The 21,125-nt window shown below is 47.1% G+C and overlaps 1 protein-coding gene across 2 annotated transcripts in view; it reads left to right on the top strand.

Moving 5' to 3' along the window:
- The window catches only part of RNF20 (ring finger protein 20), a 196,266-nt gene that overhangs the window by 95,790 nt on the left and 79,351 nt on the right, over positions 1 to 21,125 (top strand). For both annotated transcript variants that reach the window (XM_086952191.1, XM_086952192.1), the window contains exon 14: positions 1,249 to 1,366. In XM_086952191.1, coding sequence (XP_086808317.1) covers positions 1,249 to 1,366 — 118 coding nt within the window. The remainder of the gene's footprint in view (positions 1 to 1,248; positions 1,367 to 21,125) is intronic.

A 21,125-nucleotide genomic window follows, 5' to 3' on the forward strand; every position in this document is an offset into this window, starting at 1 on the left:
TTGGATAACATTTGGCCTGATCTTAAACTTTGACCTGTGCGCCTGGCCGCCCCTGTGCAGTGTCTCTGCTTACCTGAACCTTGTTGACCCTGCAACCCGAAGACTGGAACTGTAAGTTGGTTACTTAACCTGCAAAACTGCATTGTTTTTTTCCTCCATAGGTTAACATTGCAAAGACTAAAAATGTCATAGTGTACACTTTTTGAAACTGACAAGAATTTCTATTTAAAAACGTACTTAACCTTTTAAGAAGATCTTGGTCTTAGAATAAATATTGAGCAAAGCTTATTTTTCTAAAGCTGGTGTAGACCTCCTTTTTGAGTTGTGTGTTATTTATCAGTCACTGTGTGCTTAACAAATGTCTTGCACTACTCTCCTCTGTGTTAGGCCTAAGGCTGCTCGCCCACACTACCACAAATAGAGCACTTTTGGTTTACATTGAGTCCTGTACACATTTGGGGAACTTCTGAACTCTGTGCACGGTATGACCACCTAGTCATAGTGGCATATCTTATACAGAGCCAGCTTCCTACAAGTACAATATACTTTAATTTTGCCACTGGGCAGACCATAGGTCCATGGAGAGGAAAACATGAACCTAGTTTTGAAAATCATCGGTGCTCCCCTTTTATGTATTCTTGACTTGTTTTTCGACAGTGATTGGCTAGTGATGATGGTTGTGTGAAACTGTTGTCCCACGCTAGCATGATACAGTGTCCATGTGACGTTATATTCAGTATTCTATTCATTATGACATACCAAAACAGGTTCCTAATTTAAACTGTGATCAGAAAACTGCACATTTCTGCAGAATTTCCAACTCTGACTGCCCGCAGTGGGCAGTTGTTACTGGTGTGCTGAGCCCAGGGCATCTATTGATTATCTATTCTAGTCCCCCTGAGAGAAAGCCAAGTCACAAAGGACTAGTGTGCCAGATGTATATAGCCATATGGGTCACTCCTTTCACCATCAAGATGAACCCATGTGTGTGCTTGTGTGTCCACTAACTAATGGCACTTGAATTGTACAAATGTATCTGATAAAAGCAATGGAGTGCTGGACAGCCTATGTGAACCCTGAGATGTGATTCATGATTGTTTACAGAGAGGGAAGTTATCCATAGATTCATCTCATGTGGGGTGGGTATGCTCTTTGAAAGGAGTCTGTTCTTCAGGCTCTCTTGTTCTTTCTCTTCAGCTCCCTTTCTCTCTTTTCAGGCCTTTATGTTATTGTTCTTTTCATTGGCAGGAAAGCTCAGGAAAGTCAGAAGGAGATGAAACTTCTTCTGGACATGTACCGCTCGGCGCCCAAGGAGCAGAGAGACAAAGTGCAACTGATGGCAGCAGAGAAGAAATCCAAAGCTGAGGTATGTCTGGCTGTGCACATCTTTCCCATATTTGTTGTGCTAGTCAGTGCTGCACATGGAGGTGTGGCCTAGCGGCTCGAACGGACACTTTTGAATCCCGGTCTCGGTGCTAGGATTAACATTGTGTCATTCTGGAAAAATCACTTAATCGCTCTGTGCCTAAATATCTATATAATGTACTTGTGTATTTCCAACTTGAAGTACTCAGTCTTGTTGATAGTTTTCCGACCCCTTACGTAATGTACAGCACTCCAACTCCGTTGCTTCATAGCTTGATTTGTGCTATATAGATACCAATGCATACATACATGAAATCTCCATAAACACATTTGCTACACTTACTTAATAATTCACACTCTGCTGCATACATTTGCAGATTCTTACTCTGAGGCCATTGGCTGTGGTCCTGGGCTCATCATATGTTATTTAGCATTGCCCTGTGGGGGAAATATTCATATGCTGCTATAGATCAGCTGCTCTGTACACTCCTGCCATCTAGTGTTTGTCGAGAAAAATGCAAGCAGTTTTTCTTTGATGTAGAGGTTTTATATTTGAGGTGACTAGTGAAACCCGAAACACATAATTTCACTAGGACAGTGATTGCACCCTGAGGTTGTCTTTTTCCACCTTCCTATTTGGGCCCATCGCTGACAGCTACAGGACTGTTAACGCTGTGGTTGCGTCATTTTTTACATCAAGGCACTTGAATCGATACCCTCAACACACAAAACACCGTTTTGGAATCTATTTGAACTGATTACTTTGGAACCATGCCGAAAGAGAATGATTCATAGCGGGAGCGTATGGAGAATGCACCTTTTATCTACTGCTCTAAATGCAACTGTAATTTCACCTTCATTGGGTCTATAACATCTGTCTCCCAAGGGACCACAAAGAACCAACCTGTTCCAACTTTCGGTGTATAAAGACAAAGTGGCACACAAGTAATATGGGGTGAGTGCACTATAGCACTATCACACTATAGAAGACAGCCTCGAAGCTGTAGAGGAACCTACAAGCTGTAGAGGAACCTACACGGATAGTGAAAGAGGTGGGCCACCCTGTACTCTGGAGACTCAGGGAGCAGAGCCCAGATTATGTCTTATCTCATGGCTCTGGAGAACATTCTTCTCGAGTGCTGTTGATGAAACGTATGCCCAATACTTAGAAGACCTTTCCTGTGGGGTTCGACCTTAAACAGAGCCTTGGTTCCAGGGCAAGGAACAGCACAGAGAGAGCCAAGCCCCAAGCCGCCTCCAAAGAAGCCTTGGCAGTCTGGGCCACTTGCAGCCATCTTGTCCCAGAACGCCGACTTCGACTCCTGAAAATCTGAACTCTAATTTGAGAGCATCCTCAATGCTGAGCAAACCACCACCAGCAGCAGAAGACAAAGGCGAGCAGCCGGAAGTAAGGCAGAGTAGGATCTATATAGATTTTATCTCAGGTCACGTTTTGGCACAGCCACCTCCAGCTGGTTAATATGACGCCAAAAAATGTCACCGTAAGTTTGAGGCAGCAATTTTAGAAGAGCTCAGGATGTATTCCATTCACATAAAAAACAAAACCCTGGGAGCCCACACCCTCACTCACACTCTGAGCTATTCAGTCCCAGTCCCCAGACCAGTCAGACTCAAATCAGCCAGAACCTTGTGAGGATCTAATATCCACGGATGACACTGGTAGCAGGAGTATAACATGGACTGTCCAGATCTGTATCCCATGAAACCATCTCCGTCTGACGAAACGAACACACAGGCAGCTAGCTTATGGCAGATCATCACATTGTCAACTTTTCCTAAAACAAAGCTACATGTCCTATCTGAAAGAAACAGGCTAGTATTAGATTCCTTACCTTAGAATATCCCCAGGCGCCAGACTGGATCCGGAAATTTTTTGCGTAGCAGTACCCTTGCGCATCGGTAGGCGTCGTCTGCGGCTCTGCGTCCGTCGTCGGCGTCGTGGGCGCCGTGATGACGTCGTCAGTGTACTTAGACGCCACCTCCGCGTGCTGACGTCAGTTCTTCTTTTTTCCGCGCCAGCAGCGCAGATCCGGAAAAAGTGGTACCTTAGTCATTTTTTGACTAACTTTTTTGAGATCTTTTTGATCATTTCTTCAAGTCTTCGACTCCGATCGGTGCCGATTGGGATGCCAGGTTTTAAGCCTTGTGGGGACTGCGACCGACTGATGTCAGTCACGACCTTCACCGTCGGTGCCTCCACTGTCTCGGTGTCGATCATGACGTCAAGACCTGCTCGGACTGTCGGGCCTTAACCTCGAAGGCTAGGCAAGCGGCTTGAGCTCCGGCAGTCGGCCCCATGCCGTGAGCGGTCCCGGTCCGGACAGAGGTCGAGGTACCGGTCGCGGGGGCGGAGCCATCATAGTTCCGGGAGTCGACATCACTCCTCAGGGTCGAAGTCGTCGTCAGGTAAGCACAAGAAGTCGAAGAGACGTCATCGCTCTTCCGACTCCCCCCGATGCTCGCGTGATGCGGCCGGGGGTTCGGGTGTGGCTCTGCGCCTCTGGCAGTGGCTGGAACATCAAGGTGTGACCCTGGTGGTTCAACACCTGGCAGGTTCTCTGAACGCCAGGGCGGACGAACTCAGCCGCCGGTGCATGATGGATCACGAATGGCGTCTGAACTCGGACGTGGCGCAAGCCCTCTTTCAGCAGTGGGGAGAGCCTTGGTTAGATCTATTCGCCACGGAAGAGAACGCGCAATGTCATCAGTACTGCACGCTGGAATTTCCAAGACGGCACTCGCTCGGAGACGCTTTTCGGCGCAAGTGGAGTTGCGGTCTGTTGTACCCCTTTCCGCCTATACCACTTCTGCCCAGAGTGCTGAAGAAGATCAAACGCGACCGGGCCCAAGTCATCCTTGTGGCTCCGGACTAGGTACGATGGTACTGGTATCCTGAGCTACTCAGTATGTCAGTCGATCCCCCAGTTTGTCTGCCTCTTCAGGAGGACCTTCTGTCGCAGCAACAGGGGACGGTCCTCCACCCGAACCTGTCCAGTCTCCACCTCCATGCTTGGAGATTGAGCGACGACAGTTGAGGCCATTTGACTTGCCTCCTGAAGTTTGTAATATCATTCTGGCAGCCAGGCGTCCTTCCACTAAGTCGGTATACGTCTGCAGGTGGAACAGATTTGTGGCATGGTGCACAGCAAAGGCTGTGGATCCTCTCTCTGCCCCTCTTTCTGAGGTTCTTCTCTTCCTTCTTTCTCTTGCCCAGCAGGCCTCTGCTCTGGGCACTATCAAGGGCTAGCTTTCTGCCCTTTCGGCCTTTCTGAGGCTGCCTGATCAACCATCTTTGTTCAAGTCCCCTATTGTAACTCGTTTTCTGAAAGGCATCACGCACACGTTTCCACCTGTTCCATTTGTGATGCCTCAGTGGGACTTGAACCTGGTTCTTACTTATCTGATGTGCGCTCCCTTTGAGCCACTTCACAACTGTCCTATCCGCCTTCTTACTTTGAAGACTGCTTTCCTGGTTGCCATCACCTCTGCCAGGAGAGTGAGTGAGCTCCAGGCTCTTTCCTCTAAACCTCCTTTCCTTTCTGTCCATCCGGACAAGGTTGTGTTGCGGACTAGGCCCATTGCGCAGGCACACTTGGCTTCGAATCTCTGGATTTAAGCAGGAGGTACACTCTTCCATACTTAATCAACCTTTCGATAAACAACATGTTTTCGGGCCAGCTGTCGACACGTCCCAAGAAAAGATGAAAAAAGATATGGAAACTACAAAGTACATGTGGGCTTTCAATTGCCTTCCACCAGAGGTTCCTTTCGCTGCTCCTTTTATAGGGGTTGCTCAAAAACTATGTCCACAGATAATCCCTCCTCCTCTTCCAGAGGTTATTTCCGAGGGAACTACAGGGGAAATAATAATAAGGGAAGAGGCAGAAGTAACGCCACCCACACTTACCCTGCCAACAAACAGTGACTTCCCTCCCCTACTCCCTCAATGTTTCCACTCCTGTCAGGGGACGTCTCTCACAGTTCCTACCTGTCTGGAATTCAATCACCTCAGACAAGTGGGTAAGACAAATTATCCAGTATGGTCACTGCCTGGAACTTACCAGCACTCCCCCAAATATTCTTCCAAAACAACGTGTAATGTCACTAGAACATCTCACACTCCTGAAATAAGAAGTTCTTGCTCTTACAAAAACATGCAATATAACCAGTCCCATTCCATCACCAGGAGACAGGAGTGTACTCCCTGTACTTTTGAATTCCAAAAAAGGACGTCTCTCTCTGGCCTATACTAGACCTCAGACAGTTAAATCTCTACATTCAATCAGACTACTTCCATATGGTCACACTCCAACAGGTGCTCCCATTGCTTCAACAAGGCGACTTTCTATCCACTCTGGATTTGAAGGATGCCTACTTGCATATTCCTATTCACCCGGGTCAATGAAAATATCTCAGGTTCATGGTGGACGGACACCATTATCAATTCAAAGTTCTCCCCTTCGGGGTAACTACAGCACCCAGAGTATTCACCAAGTGCGTCGCAGTAGTCGCAGCTCATTTAAGAAGACAACACCATCATGTCTTCCCTTACCTGGACGACTGGCTAATAAACACAACACAGTTCCATAATCCACACTCACAAGACAGTTCAGCTGCTTCACAACTTGGGGTTCACTGTAAACCTCGCCAAGTCTCACCTTCAGCCGTCCAACATGCAAGCGCATCTAGGAGCTACAATAGACACTTGCAAAGCTCTAGCATACCCCAATCTAGTCCGGATACACAACATGCTAAATCTCGTATTGCAATTTCAGCCCGAGTGTTCTTGCAGTTGCTCGGAATGATGGCTTCTTGCATTTTAATTGTCCCTTAAGCAAGACTTCAAATACGTCCCCTACAGAAATGCTTAGCACGTCAGTGGAACCAGGCAAGGTCAGTTAACAGATATGGTGTTGGTAGACGGCTGCACCCATTCCCTCTGCAGTGATGGAATACACAAAACCTTTCCAAAGGGCGGCCAGACCTCGAACTGGTTTCACAGATAGTGCTAACGGCAGATGCATTGCTCACTGGTTGGGGAGCTCATCTCCAAAAATATACTATTCAGGGCATGTGGACGCTACAACAGAAAAAACTCCACATAAACCAGCTAGAACTACTAGCGTTCTTTCTGGCATTGAAAACTTTTCAACTGCATCTACAAGGCAAAGCTGTCTTAGTCCGTACAGACAACATAACAGCAATTTACTACATACAAAAACGGGGTGGGGGGGTAGGGAGGGGACACACACTCTACAGCTTTCACACCTAACTCAAAGCATAAGGAGATGGGCCATACCTCAAAAAATATATCTCCTTGCAGAACACCTCCCAGGAGTAAACAACCAGGTCACAAATCTGCTCAGTCGTCAGACAACAGATCCACGAATGGGAACTACATCCTCAAGTTCTCCTCCCATTCTTCCAAATGTTGGGCTACCCAGAAATAGATCTGTTTGGCATACACCTCAACTCAAAATGCCCAAACTTTGTGTCCAAGTATCCACACCCCTTGTCCAAAGGCAATGCTCTATGGATGAATTGGTCAGGGAAACTTGCTTACGCTTTTCCACCTCTCCCGCTAATTCCATTAGTGGTTCGGAAGCTCAAGCAACATTCCCTCACAATTATCCTAGTTGCTCCCACATGGGCTCGACAACCCTGGTTCACAACCCTGTTGGAACTATCAGTAGTTCCTCATCAAAAACTACACCTCTCCCCCAAGCTTCTCACTCAGCCGTGGAGAGATAAGACATCCAGATCCCAGTCAACTCAACCTTGCAATCTGGCACCTGAAATCATAGAGTTTGGCTACCTAAATCTCACGCCAGACTACGTGAACGTCATTAAGGAAGCTAGACGTCCTACCATTAGAACATGCTTTGCAGCAAAGTGGAAACTGTTCGTAACAAATTGTGATCAGGCTCCCGCTGGTCACTGGAGGCCAGCGGCTTGCTGCGGGCCCCTACGGAGAGTACCTTTTTGGCACAAGGGCATCAGCGGAAGTCGCTGATGCCCTTGAACGCTCCGGTTGCTGATTTTTCACGGAGCTCGTTTTTCAGGCGAGTTGGGATGTCTGCGTAGAGTCCTGCTGTCCTGCTGGCTGCCGGGGCAGCGGTGGATCTCGATCATCCCCCCTGCTCTGTGCCCCCCCCCCCCCCCCCACCTCCCCCCTCTCCGACAACACTGATGCCCTCGACCGTCTCGCGGATTGTCAGATTGTGATCGGGCATCTCACTGATCTCTGGAGGCCGCCAGCTTGCTGCAGGCCGCTGTAGATAATGGACGCTGAAGGACGCTCCTGCGGCGGGTTCCTCTTTTTCACGGAGCTCGCCCTCTGAGGAATGATGCTGTCTATGCTGAATTCTGCTGGCTGCTGTGCACGACACTTAAGGATGCGGGGGTAAGTGCCCATAGCTACACGCTTGTATTGCTCGTGAAAGACTGCCTGCTCCCAATCTCCCAGCGAGTCTGAGTGCTCTGAAATGGCCTCTGCCCCTTTCTCTATTAACTGGGCCTACTGCAGGACACAGCCTTCATTATTCAAGAACCCCTCTAAAATGGCCGCTACCTACTCAGTATTGCTATAGCTGAGCCAGGTACAGTAGTGATATAGCTGGGCACTTCTACATGACCCCAGTACCATGCACCTAGACCTCTTCACATGACCTAGCACATGGCTGTTTTCTGCATTTTCCTGAACTATCCTACTTGCTAATCACTGATCATAATGGATGTTTAATGAATGCGACCTGCTCGTCATTACTATTTCAGGCTTGATATCTTGACCCCCATCCCACGCTCTCAGGAATACTATAATGGGTCCTAGCATCTGACAACAACTCAGCAGATCACGGAACTCTCCAATAGGCTGCTCCTTGGACACTTGGGATGCTTAAAGCCCGCCTCCTGCTCTTCAATGTATTTCTAGATCTGACTGTTTGACTACACTATCTGTTCTTACGCTAAAACTGGTAGAGGCCTGCTCTTACAGGTGCCGGATTACTGCTATCAAGATATCCCTTTGGGCCAGATAACTCCATTGCCGCTCCCAGCTCATAGTGGCAACCCCTGGTTTTAATAGTAATTTGCTCCCCCTGCTGAGCTCCCGCAGAGCGCCAACAACATGATGATTGCACTAAGGTATGATCACGTTCTACCACATCACCAAAAATATCCTCATTGACCACGCCTGATCAACAGCACACTCTCTAGACACACCCTGTGGTCTCTTCCCCTCCCTCTCCTCTCTGTTTCCCCCCGCCCCTCCCACTGTCCAATCTTCCGCCTCGCCTCCACGTGATACATAATCCTCACTCAGAGCCTGCTGCAAAACTCATGGAAATAAACGGAGTACTTCTATCTCTCAAAATGATCATTCAAAAACTTATTGAGTCAACCGAAGAGCTGGCACTTGAACTCTCCTCCAACAAAATCTCTCAGGAAACCCCGCATAGGATTCAGTTGAACCCCCCAATTCTGAACTGGAATGCCAACCCCTATACTAATGCCCCCACTAGAACCTCCAGGAACATGAATCCTCTCTCAGTACCAGATACTCTCTCAGTCCAAAACTGGAACACCACCCCCTACCCGAATGCCCCATCTTGACCCACCAGGTCCCTGAATCCTTTTTCTGAACCAGATATTATCTCCCTGCTCAGATTGTACACCTCTCCGCACTCACTCACCTCAGGCCCTTCTAGATCAGCACATACTGCCCCACTTCCTGCCCCCAGCTCAAACGGTCCTAAGCAAAGCTCCTCTGAACCCATCCAAAGCATCACACCTAACCCTTACAGAGCACCCAGACTCAACACCAATGCCCTAAACATCAATAATCTCATGCAGATCCCCTTCACACATCCACCGCTCACTGATAGCCTGCACAAACCTCACCTGAACTGCATGTTACTAAACTGCAGGTCAGCGGATAAACATGCTGCAGACCTTGCAGATCTCATCCTTGCCCAAGAACTGGACCTCAATGTCCTCACAGAAACCTGGCTCAACGACGCATCTGGCCTTATCCTCAACATACTAGTCCCTCCCAGCCACAACATTATCAGACTAGACCGCGTCAGAAAATAGGAGGTGGCATAGCCTGCATCTTCCGCAACTCTCTCACAGCAAAACAATCCTCCTCAGCTAATCTCTCTTCCTGTGAATACTTAGGAATAGACATCGCTAGTGCACACAGACCGTTATGCTCCCTTCACATTTTCTACCACCCTCTGGTGATAACCTCCCTCTAATTGAACAAACTATGGAAACCATCTCCTCCAATCTGGGCCGTCACTACCCACAGATCTTCCTTGGTGACTTCAACCTCCACTGGAATGACCCGCATGATCAGGCGGTTAACACCTACAAGAACTTCCTAACAGACCTCTCTCTATCTCAATTCTGTGACAAACCCTCACACAACTTAGGCTCGACACCTGATCTAATCATTTCCAACCTCAACACCATTCATCTCGAATCTATTCTTCCCTGTGACTGGTCGGCCCATCACTATATCAACTTCCTTATCCTTTAATGTTGGATCCCTAATAGATCACATCCACTAAAATTAAAACACTGGAAAAGATCGCTTCTCAACACTTGCGCTAATGATCTCATAACGCACTGCAATGACTCCCTTCCACCGCCTGCAAACATGACAGACGTGCATGACCTCACTGAACAATGCCTTACTCTCTGCGCTAAATGCTACGGCCCCCCTACAACTAAAAAGAATAACAGTCATTGGGGATCGGGACTCGTCCGACCAGAATATTGATGTACCACCACTTCCTACACAGGGTGTAAGCGTCCCCTTTTAAGGAAAGCGAAGAAGGACCAGAGGAGAAGTGTCCCGAGGCGACGTACGCACGAGCCACCCTATCACGGAGCGAGCCGGATGTTAAGGCGGAAGACAGAGAGCCTGTCGAAGACGCCAGGAGAGACGGAAGGAAGCCGCCGCCCGGTGGAAAGGTCCGAAGACTCTGTGAAGGTGTTGACCGACCCAGAGACTTCAGGACACCAGATACGCCATGCGTCGTCCCCACACACTCCAGGAGGAGCGTGGCTGGCGCAAGAAGCCCCAGTAACCCATGTGAACTCCCACAACTAGGACAAGAAAACCAGCGAGGACTCTCAGAACGGCTTATTTTACTATTGATTACCTATTTTGTTTCTCTGGCACGATAAAAATAAAAAGCAAAGCCCCACTATCCGGTAGTCCTGCCATATTCTTTATAAAGGACAAAGTTAGAGTGTGTCATACCCCTCCCCCAGATCTATTGGGACACACTCCCTCCTGCTTCCTCCCTCTCCATGCCCCCCCTCAGCCAGTCTGTTTGCTCTCCCAAAAACAATGCCTCTTGGAGTCAATTCACACCCCTCGATGACATTACCATCCTCAACACTCTCTTGACCATTAAACCCTCAAACCACTTCAATGACCCCCTCCCCCCCCCCAACTTCTATAAAGAAATGATAAGCTCATTAGCCTTGCTCTGGGCCAAGAACATAAACGCCTCTCTCCGTCAAGGCGAGGTCCCGGATTGCCTCATTTGCCTGAAGGAGGCTAGTGCTTCCCATCCTTAAAAAACCCTCAGCTGACCCTGAAGACCTGAATAATTACAGACCTATCACAAACATTCCTACCCTGGCTAAACTACTGGAGAAATGTCTTCATGAACAACTGTGTTGACACATTGAACAATTCCAGCTCCTCTACCAATTCCAATTGGGTTTCCGCACTGGCCACCGTACCGAAACAGCCATCACTCACATAGTGGATGACGCTCTCACTTTACTGGACCAGAATGAAGCCTGCGTACTAATTCTTCTCGATCTCTCATCTGCATTCGACACTGTCAAGCATGACAATCTTCTTCAACTCCTTGAATGCAGAATGGGACTATGTGGCACGGTCCTTAGATGGTTTGCCTCTTTCCTCAAACATTGAACTCGGAGTTAAATCCAATCAGACTCTATCCAACCCCAGTCCCTGCATGCTGGGTGTTCCTCAAGGGTCCTCACTCTCCCCCACACTTTTTAACCCTTTCCTGGAACCACTGATGGTAATTCTTAAAGCCTCCAACATCCAATATCACATGTACGCAGATGACACCCAATTATACATGAACGTTTCCTCCCCCGTAGACATCAATGCTCTCAATAGAACCCTGCTCAAAACCCTAAACTGGCTTACCTCCAACCATCTCAAACTAAACGCCCTCAAGACGGAATTCCTCCTCGTTGCACCGGCTAGACAAACCCCTACTGTTGTGAAATAACTCTCTAATCTCGCTGCGCTCAACTGCACACCACACCTCATGGACTCCACAAAATCACTGGGAATTCTGCTTGATAAAAACCTAAACATGCAAGATCACATCAGAGCATCTACCAAAGGAGCGAACTTCCAGCTGTGCATCCTAAGAAAACTCAAACCCTACCTGCCCCATGAGGACTTCAAATCGGCAGTGCAAGCACTGGTCATCTCCAGACTAGAATATGGCAGTGCGACTTTATGCGGACTACCAAAACTCAGCTTAGCCCCCATCAGAGCCTCGCTGAATGCGGCTACAAGACTCATCACGGGTTCCAAGAAGAACAACCACATCTCGCTGGACTTGAAATCACTCAACTGGCTTCCTTTTGAGGCAAGGATCCAATTAAAGATTGCTTGTATGATTCATAGAGCTCTTCACTTTAATACCCCACTTTACCTGGCAAATATGCTGAGACTTTTTGGGGGCTCCCGGCCGACAAGGAGCACCGGCACCTTGCTACTCAAGCCAAAGAAATTCAATACGCTTAAAAACTAAAATCGTACATTCTCTGCACTGCCCCAAGAATCTGGAACGCTCCCAGTGGAGACAAGGCTTATTCCATCCATTTTTATCTTCATAAGGGAAGTGAAAGCACTACTAATGAACAATGCACTGATCTAGAAACTTTGCTCCCCTTACCTTGAGATTTTTTGGATATCCTAACTATTATCCTTAGCCTTCTCCCTATTTCCCTCCATTATGTAATTTTTGCTCTTGTTGCACATTGTCCTACTTGTACCTTGCCTTGTCTCTTTGAGCTGTGTGCCTATTTATTCTTCAACTTATATGAAGCGCTCTGATACCCACTTGGGTCATGTTCGCGCTGTGCAAAACTTATAAATTATTAAATAAATGGCGCACAAACAATAAAATCAACCCACTAGATGTTTCCATTCAAAATATAATTTGCTAGCTGTTACACTTACAGCGCTCTAATTTAGCGTACACATCTATACGTTTACATCTTGCTGCAATAGCGGCTTATCTAAAAAACAGACAACACTTGTCTTTGTTTGGAGAACCCGCAATCAAATCTTTTATGGAAGGACTCAAAAGATTCACCCCTCCTAGACTTCCACTTTCTCCAGTGTGGAATCTTAATATAGGCCTTACAAGACTCTTGGCCCTACCAGTTGAGCCTTTACACAAATGTAAACTAGTTTCTCACTTGGAAAGTAGTCTTCCTTATAGCCATCACATCTCTTAGAAGAGTTGGTGAGCTCCAGGCGCTAACCATTCAAGAACCATTTTTACAAATAAATCAGAACAAAGTGGTTCTTAGGACCAATCACAAATTTTTACCCAAAGTCGTTCTGGCTTCCATTTCAACCAGTCGGTTGTGGTACCCGTGTTTTTTCCTCAACCAGATTCAGTGGCAGAACGGGCTCTTCACCATTAAGATGTAAAAAGAGCACTACTATATTACATTGAAAGAACTAAATCTTTTTGAAAAACTACACATCTCTTTGTTGCTTTTTCACCACCGCATAAAGGCAATCTCATATCAAAAGCAGGTATTGCAAGGTGAATAGTTAAGTGCATCCAAATATGCTACATTAAAGCTAAATGCACATTAATAATTCCCCCTAGGGCGCACTCTACACGCAAACTAGTGCCATCTATAGTATTCTTTGGGAACATACCCCTAGATGACATCTGCAAGGCTGCAACATTGTGTACACCACACACATTCACAAAGCACTATTGTGTAGATGTGTAGCAAAACAACAAGCTAGTGTGGGTCAGGCCATTTTAAGAACACTATTTCAAACCACTGCAACAGATACAGGTCAGCCACCGCTCCTATGCCTCGAATGGAAAATGCTACTTACCCAGTATGCATCTGTTGTTGGCATATAGAGCTGTAGAGTCCTATGCGCCCACCGTTATCGGTTGCAGTTTCATCTTACTTAGATACAATATACATGGACATCCACTCTTACTAAGTCCATCATCACCCTTAAGGCAAAACAATCTGGGGATGAAGTCAATTCCCATGCACCCATATCACGAAAGGATGAGTCACCTACCTCATGACTGCAAAGACTTCTTCAAACAAAAACAAAGTGCAAACATCCAGACCCAACACCAGATGTCGATCTTTGCTAAAGCATATGAAGCTACAGCTCTATATGCCAAGAACAGATGCATACTGGGTAAGTAGCATTTTCTTTATGTGGTAATGCTTTTGTATGGGGGAAAAAGGAATATACTGCATATAGTTACTTGCTATAGGTTTCCAGGGTCCCCTTCGGGACTTAGGGTGGTGAGGGGCCAAGGCCCAAAGAATCACCAGCAGTTCTTCTTTGCCCATTGAAGGGACAAAAGGGCCACTCTTTGAGTGTCCCTCAACGGTTGCTTTGTCTTGGAGTAATTGAAGTCTGTATTGGAATAAAAAACAGGTTTTAGTTGCTGCAAGGGGTCGGGTAGCCCAAGTATTGGTGCTCTGCACTTTGGTTGGTCCAGACGACTTATTACTTGGTGTGGAAATGGATCTGACCTTCTGGAGCATGGCAAAATCTTCCTGGGCGGCAGCTGCGTTGCTGGTACTAGGAGGCGGCAGAACCGCTGATCGGATTTTGCTGCTGTACTCCAAGGGAGATTGCTGGCAATTTGCGAAGTACTGTCAATCCACCAGCGTTCTTGGCAGATGCACAGTGGCAGGATGAGTCGGTTTGTTGCGTTTGTCAGGACAGGTGCAGGTAGGCAGCGTTTGGGGCCAAAAAGTCCACAGCTGATGCTCACTTCTAGCTTCTCTGCTCTTCTTTGTGCTCTTCTTCTTGTGTCCATCGAATATAAGTTCTTGGTGTCAGGGGGCAACCTAAATACAAAATTTAGGGGAGTGAAGGGCAGTAGCCAATAGGCCCTTGGTGTCACTACACCCCGGTATAAGACCACTTCCTATGAGGAATGGGCAAAACCCTAATCCAGAGTTTGTAATTCCACCAAACTCAAGTTAGTGGATTCCTTATTTCGTGGGTGTAGAAACCTGGGAGTTTGTTGCAGTATCCCCCCTCCCGAAGTTTTGCCTGGAAATTGATGCAACTTTGACTGAAGTGCTCCTGCTAACCAGATCCCAAGTACCTGTGTTCTTTCCCTAAAAACGGTACAATTGCTCACCCAATTGGCAGAACCTTTAGCAAGTAAATGGTACCCCCTGGTACCTAGGGCCTGAGGTACTAAAGAGGGTCCCTAAGGGCAGCAGCACGAATTGTGCCACCCTAAGGGCCCCCTCATCAAGCGCATGCAAAACTGCCATTGCAGGCTGCGTGTCTTATTGCAAACAAAAGTGAAAACACAACATGTCACTTGTATGTGCCATGTCCCCTACCACTGAATTTAATATTTGTAAGTCACCCATACAGCAAGCTTAACAGCCCCAAAGCAGGGTGCTGAATATTACATGTAATGTAATGGTACTTGTATAGCGCACGAATCACCATGAGGCATCTCGGCACTTGTACGAATACCGCTGAAGAACCCTTCCTGGCCTTTCCCTGTGAAGTGCCACTTTTGGGCACCCCCAAGGTGAAGCCAGGCATCCTAGCGTTGTTGGGGCTGTTGTGGAGATTAAGCAAGCTATTGCCCAGAGTTGCAGAGTGGGACCCATGATTAGAATAGGCACCGAGGCGAGAATTATCAGGTCCGGGGAAATTGAGCCCAAGAGCCGCCGAGGCGGGAATTGAACCCTGGTCCCGAGCCAGACCTCTGTATCAGGGTCTGCCGCTCTAACCATAGAGCCACACTTCTCCATGTGAGGGCATACCTGAATGAGCAGATATGGCCCTGTGCTGGTCAGTCCCATTGGCAGTACAAGTGACCAGGGAAGCCATTTCAAAACATGGTCTGGTAACTGGTGAAAATAAGGATGTTTGGAATCAAACATTTCATATTGGTAACCCTGGTATCTAGGGCCTGTGTTACTAAAGAGGGTCCCTAAGGTTAGCAGCACAAATTGTGCCACCCTAAGGGACCCCTCATCAATTAAATGCAAAGCTGCCATCGCAGGCTGTGTGTGTTGGTGCAGACAAAAGTGAAAACAGCATGACACACATCCCTGTGTGCCCCGTCATCTACCACTGCATGTGATACTTGTAAGTTACCCCTACAGCAGGCTTGACATCCCTAAGGCAGGGTTCTTAGTACTACATATGAGGGTATATCTGCATATATGCCCCTGTGATGGTCCGTTCCATTGCTGCTAGTGCAAGTGACCAGGGAAGGCACTTTAGGACTTGTGCTGTTCAAACTAGTGGTGAAAACGGGTTACCCAGCTACATGATAGCTTCACTGAAAATAGGGATGTTTGGTATCATATTGGTAAACTCACATCAATACAGGCACCCACAGGGCACCTTAGAGGTGCCCCCTGAAAACCTACAAGCTCTGGTATACTTGCTGACTGGTTTTCTGCCAGCCTGCCACCCAAGATGCTGTTCTGACCTCCTAGGGTGAGAGCCTGAACAAAAGCTTGTCCCGAACGAGGGTGTAAAACGCCCTCCCATAGGATGACCTGCTGATAAGCCTCCTTGGGCCAGAAAGCTTCAAGCAAGTTACCACCTTAGGAATGCGAATGTGGCTCCTCGCAAAGGAGAGGAAGCCACCCCCGTCCAGATCCCACCTTCACCTGTACAGGATTAGCTAATCATGTAGGCTTGCCACCTCCTGGCTAGTAAGATTTTTCCTATGTAGCCATCTTTCTGATGGCATATGTAGGAATTCTGGGACAGTGTTATGAAGTGGTCATACAGGGGGCGTAGTGACCCAAGGGTCAGTAGCCCGTTTGCTACTACCCTACACTCCACTAAATTCAGTATTTTGGGGAGACTCTGGTACCAGTTAAGCAGATCCTGATGAAATAAGAAGAGAGAGGATAACAAAGAACCACAAAAGCAGTGAGGAGAGAAGAAGCAACCAACCTGGCACCAACCCTGCCAATTTGTCTGCATCTCTCGTCGAAATCTGTGCAAAAGATGATTTGCCCTGCGGCTGTTGACTCCAGAAACCCGGGAGGACTGCCTGGCTGGAAAAAGGCTCAAGGCCTCCTGTGAACAGGGGTTCTGGTCTTAAGAAGCTCCAAAAGAGAAGACTCTGAGGCCTCCGGAATCGACAAAAACCAACACCTAAAGCCACCACTAAACTTGTCTCCTCCAAGGTGTCGACAAGGTTCTCCAGCCCTTTACAGTACAAGTTCACTGTGGTTTCACCCCTCCTGTGCTCCCCGACATTGCCTGCAGCCTCTGGATGCATGCCCCTTCAACTGCGACTGCTGTGGTAAAAACCCTGACGCCTAAGGACACCCCTGCACCTGTCGCTCATTGGCCTGGGAGAAGAGGGCCAAAGGAGTGCAGCCCCCGCCCTGAGTATCGCAAGGCCTGAGCCCACTTGCTGTTTCAGCCCACCTGGCTTCCTAGCCGGGGCCTGCAGCCTCTTTTTACAGTGACCGATCCCCTTTGAAGCACATTGGGCTCCCGACGCTGATTTGCACCCTGGCGCACTCATGCCGCTGGTGATGTCCTGCTTGTGTTGCCGTGGACCCTGCCCACCACTCACCTTATCTCCTTGAGATTGGTCCTGTAAGTTTATGTACTGTACCTGCTTGCAGAACTTGTTCTTTCTTCTGTAGTATAACGTTGCAGAACACCGATATTGCACTAAGTTTTGTTGGATTTGGAGTAAGAATAGTACATTATTATGGTTTACCATCCAGCACTTTCCCTGAGTTTAGTTGCATTTGGAGATAGAATAGTAAATTATTATGGTTGTAGTGCACCATGCCTCCTTGCATATCCAATTTCCCACCTCTTCTAGTGCCAAAGGGACCTCAGGGGGTAGGATCTCCCAGGTCTGGGGAAAGCCAAGGTAGCATATTAAGGGTGGCAGGAACTTTGAAGTCTGCGCCCAGATATGCCAAATCACTAGCAATCTTGCTGGAGCAGGTTTCTGACCTCAGAGAGCAGGGGCTATCACCTGCAAGGGGTAAATAACCTGTCTGTGGTGGCAGACTGGACGACACCAGTTTGCTAGCACACTAAAGGCTGGTAGGGTTTCAGGGGGCACCTCTAAGGCAGGCCTAAAAAAACATAAACATGCAGGTCTAGTGACTTGCATAATCTACTTTCCCGAACTGTAATGCACTTGACCCATAAACTGGTCCAAATTGTGTGATCCTGGGCAAATATTTTATTTCATTGAGTCACCTTTTTCTTCATTATTAATTATGAGAGCACCATCAAATATGTGAGTTCAGCATGTCTGCTTTACAAAAACTCTTATGTTTGATTTAACAGGTTAAATATTTGCACCAGGTATGACAAAAATCTAGCCCACATAAATGGTACATGTGACCCCTCATTCGCCTCTTGGTTCATCAATAGCATTGTCATCAGGGCGGGGCAGGAATGTTTCTAAGTTCATGTTAGAAATGGGGGTCTCTAGTCGGCAGAGGTGTCCACCTTGTCCAAGTAGGGACCCTTGCTTCTAGTGGGGATAAGGAAGTTACACATTTTAGATAAGCCCTGCTCACCCCCTTGATTGCTTGGCACGAGCTGAAAGGCAATGTGTAAAACCTTTTCACCCAGATACTCAGTAACACAGTGAAAAACTACAAATGGACACCACACCAGTTTAGAACAATAGAGTACCTTTATCTAAACCAAACAAGACCAAAATGACAAAAATCCAACATACACAAATCAAAATATGGCTTTTAAAAGGTTTCAAGCAAATGCTGTCCATAGAAAACTATGGATGCGTGACAGTTACACAAAGTACCTCAGATGCGTCAAAATCCACAAGGCAAAGCAGCCACAGAGAGGGGAAGCATTGGAAAACACAGTGATGCGTCAGTCCTGAGTTCTTAGGGCGGCGATGCAACAGTTGTGCTGCACGCAAATGATGCGTCAATTCCGGACTGTAGGGGGAAATCATGCGTTGATTCCAAGATGGTTCTGGTCTTCATGTGGTGCGTCAGAAAAATTGACGCACAGGTGCGATGTGTGGAAATCCAGGACGCGCTGGTGGTCGATGCAACGGTGGCAAACAGGTGCTACGTCTGTTTCTTCAGCTGAGGGCTTCTGATGCATGGATTCTTTAAGCCGCTAAGCTAGACCTGCGTTAGAGTCGGTGACCTTGGACCTCGGAGATCGGTGCACAGGACTCACCGTGCAGCAATATTTCAGCCGCTGGCATGTGCTGCGTCAAATCTTCGGCTGCACAACAGCGGAGTGTGGAAATTGTTCCCGATTGGCAGTGCTGCATCGGAAAAACTGGCGCTAGAAGGGCAATGGTGAGTTTTCTTGGTTTCTTCAAGCTCTTTCTGCTCCCAGCAACAGGAACATCCTCCAAAGGCCCAGAACTGGAGCAGGCACCTCCTGGCAGGTCAGAATTCCCAGCAGTAGAGTTCACGGAAGCTGGTGGTTAAGTCTTTGTGTTCCTGAGACTTAAGAACAGGAGGCAAGCACACACAAGTCCTTTGAGATTCTTCACAACCAGGTTCACAGAAAAAGTTCAAGTCTTTGTCCTGTCCTGCGCAGAAGCAGCAAATGCAAGCCAGCCCCACAAAGCAACACCCAGAAAAGTGGCAGTACTCCTCCTTACAGCTCTTCAGCCTTTCTCCTTGGCAGAGGTTTCTTATGATTCCAGAAGTAATCTAATGTTCTGGGTTTAAGGTCTTAAACTTACACCCCATTTTCACATTGTTCTCTTTGAGGCAAGGGTATCTGAGCCCAGTCCAAACTAGTCCTGTCCTTGGTCCAGCATGACCACAGGGGGTGGAGACAGCATTGTGCAAAGGAGACACAGCCTACTCAGGTGCTAGCGAAACTCCTCCCACCACTCTAAATGCAGAACAGTTCTATTCATCCCAGTGACGAGTCACCCAGGCAAGGCAGGGCACACCTCAACCCACCTTGTGACTGTCTAGAGTGAATACGCATCCCCAGCTCCTGCCACTCCAAAACCAGACGGTGAATACACAAACAGAAGCACACAGAATAGTAAAGCAAGAAAACAGCCTCTTTCTAAAAGGGGCATTTTAAAACACAAAATTTAAAATTCACCTTCACTACAAGGGGTGTTATTAAACTCTGAATTCAGAGACACTAAACTCCTTATTCGAGGTATATGAGCTGCAGATCACACACTTTGCATGGATTGCCATCTGGTGTTGGGCCCGAATGTTTGCACTTGTTTTTGTCTTGGAAAAGTCTTTGGAAGTCACGAGATAGGTGACTCCTCTTTTGGATAATAGTGCGCATGGGCATCAGCTCCATCTTCAGATTGTTTTTATACGCCATCTGGCTCAGATGTGTTTATCGCGCCTCTAGTTCGGTGCCGTTACCAATTCAACTTTCGATGCGTAATCCTTCACCCTTTTCTACGGTATTGTTTCGATTGCGATCCCTAGTCTCGATTCCGGTCGTCCACGCAGGCCTTTGGGCCTACCTAGGCCATTACATCTGGCTCATGGAAAGGACTCCATTTAAGAAGTGTATTCGAACTGGAATGGCATGGTGAGCAAAAAAACCGATGGATTTAGACCCAGATCTCTGTACTGGGGTGAATGATGACATTGTTCTGCATTCTGTCCATTAATTGTTTTTTTTGCAAGCGCTCTAGTAGCATTTGATTTATGGGCTCTGTCACACTCAGTGCACTTTACTATGGACTTACCAGTAAATCAAATATTTCAGTCATGGATAACCAGTCATAATCACAATTTACACAGAGAGAAGGTGCACTTTGGCATGATCAGCAGTGGTCAAGTGCCCAGAGTCCTATAGCCGACGAAAACAGGGTCAGAAAATTAGGAGGCAAAACGTCTGGGGATAAACCAGCAAAAAATGTCAGGTCTAACAGTTCGTTTTTAAAAACTCGTACTTTTATTAGGTATATTACTAAAGCATAATGCACTGTCATTTATAATAGCCACAAACATTCCCACTGACATGCAGTTTTACTAATAAACTATATAGCGTACAACCTATATTAAGGAAATAGGGTTTCAGCAAATATTTATGATGTGCACATCACAAAGTAAAGTGTTCTGATTTGTTTTGATCCTATTAAAATATTTTTTTCCATCGCTGTAGGTAGCAGGCTCTTTATGTGATGTACCAATAATTAGTTATATTGTGTGAAGTGTCTAGAGATTCCTCCAGAAGTGTACAGGGCTTCTATGCAAACCTAAAGTGCTCTATTTGTGATAATGTGGACGAGCAGCTTTAGGCCTAACACAGAGGATTGTAAGATATTAGTTATACACACTGTGATTAATAAATGATACACAACTCAAAAAGGAGATTCATTCCAATTTCAGAAAAAAATAAGTTTCTTCCAAGACCAAGATCTATGTTCAAAGGTGAGTACGTTTTTTTAAAAGAAATACGTTTCACTTTAAAAAGTGGGCACAGT

The sequence above is a fragment of the Lissotriton vulgaris genome, chromosome 1_1 (assembly GCF_964263255.1).
Source record: "Lissotriton vulgaris chromosome 1_1, aLisVul1.2, whole genome shotgun sequence".
NCBI lineage: Eukaryota > Metazoa > Chordata > Amphibia > Caudata > Salamandridae > Lissotriton > Lissotriton vulgaris.